Below are 11,731 nucleotides of genomic sequence, written 5' to 3'. Positions count from 1 at the left end.
TTAATGTTTTGCAACTTTCATAATTTTTAATTTCTTAAAAAAAAAAAAAAAAAATTATAAGGACTTCGTAGTAGTAACACCATTGGACATATAATTAGGATCAAAGTCCTTAACTATTCAGAAAAGAAAAAAAAATATTAAAATATGGCTAAAGACTCCAATGGTGGGTACCATTGGAGATGCTCTAAGATTAAATCTGGAAAGAACCCTTGAATCCTAATAGTGATATAAAGAGAATCCTATGCATAAAACGACAGTGTTGACCCTACCAAAAGCCGTTTTAAACGTGGTGGTGGTGGATGCATTGCTTCCCTTAATAAAGAGTGACTTGGTTGATAAGATACGAAATCAGATTGAATGGTGAATACACACACAAACCCCAATCTCATGGGATATATATGAAAATATTAATACTAACAACTACGTACCTACCTGCATGATGGCTTTAAACGTGATCAAAATCTCCCCGGTTCGTCCTGCAACCCCCTCCCTCTCCCCGGTCATCCTCCCACTAACATTCTTCGATCTACTCTGGCTGCATCTCGTTCCTACAAACCGAGTCATCTTTTACAAACTCACCGAGTCATCATCATCTTGCGATTCCTTCCACTCCGCTATCCTCCCCAAGCTCGAGCGGTCCCTTTCCCTCGTCCTCGCACACTTTCTCCCTCTCTCCGGTCATCTTAACTGGGACCCACAAGCTCCTAAACCCCACATCCTCATCTCGCCGCATGACGCCGTTTCCCTCACAGTGGCCGAGACCGACGCCGATTTCTCTCAGAACTCCACCAAAGGGATCCGTCCCCGGAAGGAGCTACGCGCTCTTGTCCCCGAGCTGCCGGTTTCTTCTTACTCATCCCCTGTCATGACGCTGCAAATTACACTGTTCCCGAGCCAAGGCTTCTGCATGGGACTCTCGCTGCACCACGCTGTCGCTGACGGCAAAACCGTGGTTAAGTTTCTCAAGTCGTGGGCTCACATATGTAAACACGGGGCAGCACCACGAGATTTTGATCTACCCATGGTTTTAGATCGTACGGTCGTCAACGTTCCAGCCGAACTCGAAGCTAAGATCTCGCGAGACAAAGCAAGCGTAGCAAGGTCCGTAAGTCTTCATCCCGCCGCCGAAGAGACTGACGATCTCGTCAAGCTCACGCTCGAGCTGAGTCATGAGGACGTGGAGAAGCTTAGAGAACGGGTGCGAAGGGAGTCGACTCGCCCCGATCTCCCACACTTGTCGACTTTCGTAGTCACTTACGCTTATGTATTGGCCTGTGTGGTGAAGGCACGTGGAGGCGAGGAGGAAGAAGATCGACTGGTTCCGTTCATGTACGTTGCTGATTTCAGACAACGGTTACACCCGCCTGTTCCCGTGAACTACTTTGGGAACTGTGTGTTGCCTATCAATTTCTATCGATACAAAGCGACGACGTTTTCTGGGAAAGATGGGTTTGTCAATGGGGTCGAGATTCTCGGTGATTCGATAAGAGGTTTGAGTTCGCGAGGTGCTGAGGAGTCATTATGGGAGATGTATGAGGAAGGATTAAAATGGGCGGAACCAGGTACACCGAAGGTAATCGTCGCTGGGTCTAACAGGTTTGGGATATACGGGTCAGATTTTGGGTGGGGAAGACCCGTTAATACTGAGAATATAAGCCTCACTAGAAACATTCTCTTCACTATGTCGGAGAGGAGGGATGAGATTGGTGGTGTGGAGATTGGCATGTGTTTGAAGAGATGTGAGACGGATGTTTTTGTTTCTTTGTTCCGAAATGGATTGTAAAAAAACTTGACAAGTTTTGAACTGCATTTCTCCTTTCCAAAGATGTTTTAAATTAGTTGTGGAGTTGCAAGACCTTTATAAATAAAACTCTACCTCGAGATTACAAGAGGAAGATTATAGCGTTTTGAAACGATTGAATCTTTGGAAAAATGAATAAATTTTAGCGAAAAAAAATGAAGGGCTTGTAGGTCTGTTCAAACACTGTTTTTGACATGCTGACTGGTCCAATAGTGGCCTTCCGGCGGTCAACGTGGCCCAGATCATTAGCTCGTTGGAAATTTTGTAACGACTGCTATCATCTGATATATTCAACCGCCAAAAAGTTTTTGAATGAATATGATGCAATGAAGTATGTATGTCCACCCTCTTTCCATTGTTCAAAGGCGGTCAAGGAGAGAGGAATGGCACCTTATTATTTTCTTAAAATATGCACAGACGAGAAATACTAATAAATAATAATCATGCATCAAACAACCAAAATCGAGTAGTTGATTCTTTATTGACAAACAATTTTCAGTAGATGAACTGTATTAGTAAGGGGAAACAAATCCTCACTTATTTAATACCAAACAACACAACAACAAATGGGTTACAAATCCCATTATCCCCTCCCCCACTTTTGTGTAAAAAATCTCATCTCCACACAGGCATATAAATCAAATTATTTAATTCCACCCTGAACGTGGAGAGAAGGGAAAAAACATAATCGCAAAAATAAATAAATAACCTTTGTTTTTATATATGCAAATTTGCGAGAGAATGGGAGGGGAATGGAAGAATGATCCATCCATATCACTCACTCGTCTTCGCTTGCGGTGAGAATGAAAGAGAAAGGAGCGAACTTATAACCATCTCCTTCGTAGAATTTGTTCTGGAACTCAACCCAGTGGAGACGCAGTGCGTGAAGGAATGCACTCAATGTCTCCATCACCAGCAGCACTCCCACAGTGGCGAATACGAAGACGATGATCCCAACGATCAAAATCAACCAATTGTTGTATCTGTTTTTGTTTTAAGTGCCAAAACAAAGATCGATTATTTGATTTGCTACTATTAATTAGACTAAAGAAAGATAGTTAGAGGAGGATGCGCATACCCCCAAGCGAGAAGGAGGACCTTCTCATAGAAGACTGACGATAGCTCTGAGTGTGCAAGACTGAAACACACACACAAAGGATGATGATATTATTAAGCCATGAGTAGTATATATATATATATATAGCTTACTTACTACTCGATGATGAGATGGATACCTGAGTGCCCATAGACGCAGGTAAGAAGCGGTGTTGGAAACAGCTCCAAGCACAAACTCTATGGTGTGAATCAGCTGATGCACAAATATCTCGCTGAATTCAAACTCCTCTTGCCCATGTGATCCTCCGCTTGTCTCTACATGAAGACTCTCATCAGTCTCCTCAAGAGGTGCGTATGACTGACCTTGATGCCTCTGGATATGGAAACCATTTAGCACGAGCAGCAAAGGCAAAAGAAAAACAAGACCTTTATGTAGAAACTAAAAGGGAAAAAGGAGAGAATCTAACAGCTTCATGTTGTTTCTTCAAGATGAACGGCTTGGGAAGCAACATACAGGGAACAGAGACAAGAGCCAGAAAGAGAAGCACAAGCTGAAAATGTGAAAGAAGAATGATGAGTGAAACGAGAAAAGTAATGCTTTTCTTATTAGATCTCGTAACAGTAATTACTAGGCAGAGGTCCTGACCTGCACCGTTTTCTGGTGAGGGAAAAGTTGATTCTCTCCTAACTCATCGGTTGGGCTCAGGAACATGTATATCATAACATGATACAAATCTGCTTGAGAACCAGTGCACCACTTTATGATGATGAGGACCGATAGATACCCAAACAAACTGTTCAAAAATATCATCTGGGGAATGAACTGGAACCTGCAAGCCCCTCCCCAAAATTAGACGTCGTGATGATAACTGATGGAACTGAAAATAGAGCCTGCTATGTTGCAAAAAAAAAATCAACCAAACATACCAAACATTCACACTCGATTTGAAGAATCTTGCATTGAAGTAGCTCATTATGATCCCAAGGTTCATCTGAGAAACTCCAAGAAGGATTGACATCTTCATCTTCAGCGAGTTCAGGAACGGCAGCTCGCTGCGGGTACCATGCCACACAGGATCTAGACCAAAGGGATAAGTGTCCCTGACCTTTATCAAACCAATTGTTGTAGCCTCGCTGAACGTAGACCATAAAAGAAAGGAAAAAAAAGGTTCAGAACCGCAACGTATTTTCAGGCTACTAATATTCGTTTGTATTCATATAAATGGGAACTTTTAGAACTAATATGAATACCTGCATGATGCATCACGGCAATCATAGGCTGAGGGAGCAAACAACGGGTATGGAATAGAGAAGAACTCGTTGTAGATTAAACCAGTGTATATTGAGAAGAGTGACATCATCATAATGACATAACGACCGCCAAAAGCCATTTCCATAATATCCCCAAGTTTCTGTTGTCAGAAAGCAAGATTGAAAAGTTAGCATCTAAAACTTGCAAGAATTCAATCTCGTGCTCTCAAGTCAAACGTAGGCATCATTAATTGGGGTATCACCTGGCTGGCAAGTTTCTTTTCTCTCACTATCAAGTACATGGTTGCAAGTAGCAAGCATATTCCATGCCCCCAATCACCAAACATAACAGCGAAAAGGAAGGGGAAGGTGACGATTGTGAATACACCCGGATTAGCTTCCTGATACTTGGCAACACTGCAGAGTGGTGATCATAGAGGATTGATCAGAGTAAACTATAACAAGACTAAATGCAGTCCACAGCACATTTTCTTATAATAACCAAAAGCTACTTCCTATGAGTCAGAGAAAGAGTGAAAGACAATTACCCATATGCATCAACAATTTCCTGGATTGCAGAAGTAAATTTGTTTGTGCGGAAATAAGTCGGTGGCAACTCTTTGGTCCTCAGAATCTGGAATATTGATCCAACTTGCGAATTGGAGTCAACTGCAGCACGCTCTAAAGCTTCTTGAATCTGCATAAACAAACCTTATTCTACTAAGTATTCCGAAATTATCAAAACCAGTAACTCACTTTCACGCAATATAATGTTCTAAAATGCAATTCAGAGTGCAACAAAACGAATAACTCACTTCTTTTGATGCAAAGACAGGACTCCAGCCCTCGGCCACAAGGCACTTCTTAGTCACATCAAGACTAAGCATGTTCAAAGTATGATAGATAGCTTTCTCCTTGCGAACCTGCAATTGGTAATTATAAAGTTGACGTCAACTTGCATGGATTAGAACAGATTTGTCAACACTCAACAGAGACCGCTTAGCATTGATCTGCACAGGATAATACCTTGAGGCTCCATAGCTCAAATTTGTCTCCAATGGTCTGCAACAAAATGTTACGGTGACCTAACCCAGCATCTATGGTGGTTTTAAGCTCAGTTAATCGACCTGAAACCTGAAACGTTGTGAATGAATTAAACATGGTTAGACAGTTTCTTGGTTTACGGTATCATCATTATACAATGTCATGATGAAATTGCTAGCCTACGATACATCATCACATGGATGCTACCGACTTTAAAACTAGCATCCACACAATTTCAATACATCAAAATATCATGTTCTCATGCACTAGTTTCTGTTGGACATCTGAGTGTCAACATATACCCGAACTTTTGCTATCTATAACTCATGTCCAAGAAAGCCATGCACAAAGAAAGAACAAACAATACAGGGAAGTAAAAGGTTTATCACCAAATGTATATATATGAATATTTACCCCCACACACGGTCCACACCTATCAGCAGGAGCATTAACAAGAAAGATAATACATACCTCAGTTATCATTTGAGCTTGTTTTCTAAGATCCTCGCTGAAGGGATAACGATTGGCCCCAAAAGCTTCACATATCTTAAGGATTTTGCTTTTTGCTCTTTCCCCGGAATAGAAGACAACAAAAACATTTTTCTCAGCCTGCCATTTTTTTGAAGTTAAGAAAGTCAATTTCGAATTGACACAGAGAAAATTAAATTTGTTTTATAATGCATCATCAGCATTTCAAATGTTGAATGAACTCTTGGCTCTGTAGATCAAAAAGATAAACCACATAGGTACTTCTATTTTTCAAATATCTAGCATGTACATATGATGATACAAAAAAAATATTGCAAAAGGAAAGAACAACTGAACTCCTTCCTATGTCTGAGAAAATTTAAAAGAAAAGCAGAAGCATCTAACCTTCTCTCCAGAGTTGGGGTCAATGACCGTCTCCTCAACGACAGTCTGCCGAACATAGACGTTTCCCCTAGTAGCACGGAATAGAATCCTCTCAAACACCATCGACTTTTCACGAGGCACTAATCCGGTGAGAAATCCAAGCTTTACTTGCTTAGACGCATCAATGGACTTCTCCTGTTTAAAAGGAATTATCTTAACTGTTGGTGACTAAATAAGAAAATGCGAAAAAACTTTGATTAGGAGAATAGCTGCATCTGTCGTACTTCCTGCAATAAAGGAGACTCCAGCAGATCTTCAGACGCTCGTGGTGATTCTGTTTCTCTCTGTTGAGCCGTGGCACTTCTATGAGCAGAAGAAAAGAACTCACCAGCCTGAAAAGATCACATTCAGATTAATTTGGCATAGATAGTAGATGCCCATCCAGGGATTCAACCATAGTAACATGAGAATCCTACTTATCACCATGAAAACCTTAGTATCCTAGGTTCAGCTTATGGAAAATAAAGATTTAAAAACCGATAACTACAATTTAAATAAATCAAAAACATGCTACTCCTTTGCCTAATACAACCTAACATCTTCAAAGCCCTGAATCAAGAAAATAGAAAAACATATACCTTCTCAAGAACCAACTTGTACTCCATAAGTTCATTATAGGATCGCTGCAACTTGTCATTGTTAGCATTGATTTCAACAAGTTCAGCTTCTAGCTCTCCAAGCTTTACCTGACAAGCCAAGAAGAAGATTAAAAAAAAAAAAAAGTAAATTAACCGAAAACATAGAAAATGAAGAGCAGCCAAGCAGGTATCTTCATTTTACCTCAACATCATCCAAGTCAATGTCATTTTCTTTCCCAAGCATCTCCTTGGGTAAAACTCCAGCTTTTGACATTTGATCCTTGAAGAAACGAATCTTCCTCGCCATCTCTCCACATCTTTTGATCTTTTTTAATCCGTCAAAGCCAAGAGAAGAATTATCACAATGATATACATTCTTAGATCGTATTACATTCCTTCCTACACAATCAATCACATAAACATGAATTTATTTACCTGAGCTGCGTAAGTACGTTGAAACGGACTCTTCTCTGAATTAAGCTGAAATCAACATTATAAAAAAAACTGGTTTAATAAGAAGAGAGTTATTCTGATTCACAACAAACGCCAAAAAAAAAAAGCATTGACGAAAGATCTAAATCTCATCATCTCTTAAGATCCAAAAGAAAAACAAACCAAACGTCAAAAGTCAAAATGATGAACAACGATAAAATCGTTCGTCAGAGATTGGATTGCAATGGACGATTAAGAAGGATCACGCACGTCTTTGAATTGGACGAGGCCGAGATCTCCAAGGTAAGAGACGGTGAGATGAGCAGATTCCATGGGAACGATGAGCTGGACGAGCTGCATCGGCTCAGAACGCATCAGATCCATCGGCGGACAACATCCACCGCCGCCGCCGTTTTCCGCCATCGATGATACTCGTTCGTCGTCGTCGATGAACTTGTTATCTCTATTAACCCAAACGAGAAATCGAAAATGTATGATGACGATGATTGTCAGAGATGAGAGGAGAGGAGGAGAGCTGTAATTATTTGATCCTCAGCCTAGTCCCACGTTGGTATTGTGAAATCCCTATATTGCCCCCTCTTCGTTAAATAATTGTGTGTTTTGGACTCTGGCTGAAATCGAGCGGGCTTCGTGGTGTGGTCTCACAAAACATATGGGCTAAATCAATCGATACTTTAAAAGTTAGACCCATCTTGGCCCATGAGTGATAATACTCGATTAAGAACCGCCATTGTGTTTTTCCATTTGTAAAAAGCCCAAGGAAATAATAAAAGAAAATTGAACTATGCGTATTAATATATACACTGAGATCTACGGAGCTAGAACGGATAGGATTGAAAAAAGCAAGAAACATGTCAGAAGATGGTCCCCATTCAAACTCTAACAAACGATGAATTAATACTCTCAATTCATTAAAGTTGGCGCCCATCTAGATCCACCGAGTAAGAAGAAACAATAAACATAAATGTTGAAACTTGGTTATAAAGGAATAGAGATCGATGGATAGAGTTAGCAGAGTTTCGAGCTAGGCTATAGTATATACTATATAATAATGTAGACAAGGAAACTTTTTGTATAGCAACTAAAAAGGGAAAATAATTAGCATTGATATAATACAAGGTCAATAATGTAGATGAATGATTATATCTTTGTTTTCAGTCCACTAATGAATGATTGATTTGGTATCAATTAATTGGTAAAGGTCCCATCTATACTTTATATAATTTAAAAAGGAATGTTTGAAAAGTGCACAAGGAACCTTTTCAAAAAGTTCAGTAGTACATCCATGTGAGTTGATTGAGATCTACAGATATTATTAAAAATATCTATAATTATTTAAGAGGATAACAGAAAACATGAAAAATAAATATTCAGAAATTGCGATTCCTTTGGGAAGCATCTCGCCGAACTATAAGACTAAAAAAGTCTCACTGTGATAACAATATGACTATCTCACTGTGATAACAATATGACTACAAGATGTGCAAGTACTTTGGTACTAATATACTATTTGTAAACTAGACGTTTTATCTACGGAATAGAACCCATTTTTTTCATTTTTATATAAAAATGGCTTGTAACTTATTCAGTGATTTTACCAAAACAGAATCGACAAAAAAAAAAAAAAACCAAAACAGAAAAGGAAACTTATTCAGCAAATGGTTTGACTTGACGCACCCGCCGATGTTATCTCCTCTAGTTCCTTCCTGAGAGTGCCTAGTTCACATTACGAAGCAACTTCGTTGACACCCAAAAACAAAAAAAAGTAAAGAGAGGAAAGATTCGAGAGAGATCATACCATATCTTTTGACAAAAAAAAAAGATCATACCATATCTTGGCTCTAAAAAGTGTTTTTTGTCGTCTTCTACCTTCTAAATTATTCATTGCCTAACTCTTTTCAAAGATCAGATCCACTATACCTATTTATATCAAAAGTATTTAATTCCGAATATCGTTGCCGACATGACCGCAAATCCTTATACGAGTATGTTTGATTATTGTTTTTTTTTTAATAACGAACAGAGTTCACCCATCAAAGGATGCATTAGGACTTAGGGAATCATGTCATAATCGTTAATAAGCTCAACCATAATCAGGTCACCTCACAACGATAGATAAGGTGTTAATTACGACTAAATTAAAGCATTGGATGATTTACGTTGTGTTAATAATGATGATATTATAAATTTATAACTACTAAGCTACATTAATTGTTTGAGTCAGATAGGTTGAAGTGTGTGTTGTGAAGATTTGATCTCGATTTTCGTTTGTGTGTAATTTTGTGTTCCAACTAATCCACAATGTATTTTACCAAAAAAAATTAATACACAATGTATAATGAAATAAAAGAGCGGCGATAAGAGTTAGTAAAAATACAAAGGAAGTAAATATTACACATGGATGATGGGGACAAAAGCTGGCATGAAGAGCTGGCCATTTGTCAAATTCCTCCACCTTCCTCATTTATTTTAATATACTTCCTTTTATTTTTGTATATTTTCTCCACAATTTAAAAATCATTTCAATTTATTAGTTTTATTGGAGTAACTAGTAACAAGCATCTGACCAAAAATGAATATATATATTGTATACACCTTCACTTTTGCGCTTTTTCTTTCATCAAGAAGACCGACAAGGTTCCCACATCGATCGAGTCCTTTAACCCTTTCGGGAAAAAAACTCAAATACTAAAGCAAAACTAAATGTGTTATAAATCATATTATAGATGTCCATAACCGGTCCGGTCCATAACCGGCTCAATACCTAAAGAGAGAGAGGCGGCCGTAGGAGAGAGAGACAACTTAGAGAAGGAGAAACCCTAGTTTCATTTTCCTTGTATTTATACATTTTCCATATTTATGTCTTTCCTTTTATCTCTTTGTAACTCTCATATATAAGGGCACCTTATGATTGATTAATAATAACAAGAATTTACAGATTCGAAATCCTTAAGTTTACAACACGTTATCAGCACGAAACTCTAAATCCCTACGCTAATACCCAAATCGAAAAACCTTAAAACCCTAACCCTAGCCGGCGATCTGACGAACCCTAAACCCCGATCACGTCTCTTGTTCCCGCATATGTTCCAGCTCGCGTCTGACGATCAAGGCGTTCCCGATCAAGCAACAAAGGACGTCTGCGGCCCGATAGAAGCGACTCGATCCATTCCAGCTCGCGTCTCGTTTGTGTCCAGCTCGCGGCTCAACTCCTTTGGTGGTCCGATTCAACAATCATTTAAGGTTAAAAGGTAATTCAAAACCTAAGAACCCATAATCGAACATGGATTGATTGATAAAGAATGAAACCCTAAAACCCTAATATTTATGAATCAAAACCATAGGGTAATAGATCAAAAATCCTAATTGGGTAAATCGAAGCTCTAAAAGTTCGATACCCCAAACCCTAAATCATGTTCTTACATGATTAAAACCCCAAATCGATTTTTACAAGTTAAAATCCGATAAACCCTAACCTTATATCTATAAACCCTAAATAATATAAGTATCATAATTAATTATACTATAATTATCAAATTACATATTAAAACCCTAATCGAATATTTTGAAATCAAAATTGTTTTCGGTTTTGATCATTGAGGTTTTAAATATGATTAAATCTGATGCTATGATGCTAGAATTGTTTGACCGTTAAATTGATAGATTTATTTTCTCATCCTACTTGGTTAATTGTTCATCTGATTTAAAATTGTTTAAACCGACCAGCCTGTTAAAACATTGATTGAATCCGATAGGTTGTTAGCTTTCTTTGCTTATATAATCCGATAGATTGATAGATTCGTGATAAAATCTAATGTCTTGAGGTTTAAGATTATAAGTTCGATTAAATTGATTGATCTGATTATATGTTTTTGAGGTTTGATAAATTCGGATACTAGATAAATTATTTACACATGGTTTATGCTAAATACCAATCAGCCTTGAAACTGATTCACTGAAATTCATGCTTGAAATCTATATTCTAGTATTGATAAATATCAGCCTTGAAACTGATTAATAAAATTGATAGAATCAGCCTTGAAACTGATTGTTTTGGTTTTTCATAATTGAAACCCTATTTTTGGATCGAAACCCTAAATTGTGTAATGCTTGAATCCGTTTGATTATTTTCGATTATTGATCAAATTGCTAGTCTTGATAAAACCTAATTGAATCTGATTGTTAGTCTAGCTAAATCTCATACCTGAAACTGATTGATTAATTGCTAAATCTTGATGGAATGTTTTAATATTACCCTTGCACATATAGAATCTGATTGCTAAGATTGAGTGCATCATATCTACTTGGCCGTGTGGCCAGTTTGCATCATATATCATCCTGACCAACATGTTTATGTTATACGCATGATCTGATTATTATCACCTTTGCATGATCTGATTGTTTTAAATTGAGGTTCCATAATTCCACTCTTGTACATATAGAATCAGTATGCTAGGTTTACATTATAACCATATGGCCACATGAAAACATATAGAAATTGCTTGTTTGGTCGATACTCTTGCTTAATAAATCTGTGTGACTTATTATGCATCATATATCACTTTGGTTGTGTGGCCTTATTGCATTATATCACATTTAGCCGTGTGGCTTGTTTGCTTATTAGAAATGTATTGAC

General features: G+C 38.1%; 2 protein-coding genes across 2 annotated transcripts; one reads left to right on the top strand and one right to left on the bottom strand.

Annotated features, from left to right (window-relative positions):
* Positions 1-372: 372 nt before the first annotated feature.
* LOC106334388 (BAHD acyltransferase At3g29680-like) lies at positions 373-1,892 on the top strand. Its single transcript, XM_013772675.1, has one exon. The coding sequence runs from the start codon at positions 437-439 to the stop codon at positions 1,781-1,783; it is 1,347 nt and encodes a 448-aa protein (XP_013628129.1). The 5' UTR covers positions 373-436; the 3' UTR covers positions 1,784-1,892.
* A 363-nt stretch (positions 1,893-2,255) lies between these two features.
* LOC106335356 (V-type proton ATPase subunit a3) lies at positions 2,256-7,680 on the bottom strand. Its single transcript, XM_013773863.1, has 18 exons — positions 7,345-7,680; positions 7,078-7,122; positions 6,845-6,967; positions 6,643-6,750; positions 6,289-6,396; positions 6,026-6,199; positions 5,624-5,761; positions 5,135-5,242; positions 4,924-5,031; positions 4,657-4,805; positions 4,372-4,525; positions 4,109-4,269; positions 3,785-3,991; positions 3,504-3,687; positions 3,325-3,408; positions 3,037-3,230; positions 2,880-2,939; positions 2,256-2,784 (listed from the first exon to the last, which is right to left on the bottom strand). Exons 1-18 carry the CDS (start codon positions 7,495-7,497, stop codon positions 2,580-2,582), a joined length of 2,463 nt encoding a protein of 820 aa, XP_013629317.1. The 5' UTR covers positions 7,498-7,680; the 3' UTR covers positions 2,256-2,579.
* Positions 7,681-11,731: the final 4,051 nt, after the last annotated feature.

Source organism: Brassica oleracea, chromosome C3 (genome assembly GCF_000695525.1).
Source record: "Brassica oleracea var. oleracea cultivar TO1000 chromosome C3, BOL, whole genome shotgun sequence".
Lineage (NCBI taxonomy): Eukaryota > Viridiplantae > Streptophyta > Magnoliopsida > Brassicales > Brassicaceae > Brassica > Brassica oleracea.
Note: the sequence above shows the minus strand (reverse complement) of the source record. Positions and strands in the feature narration are given on the sequence as shown.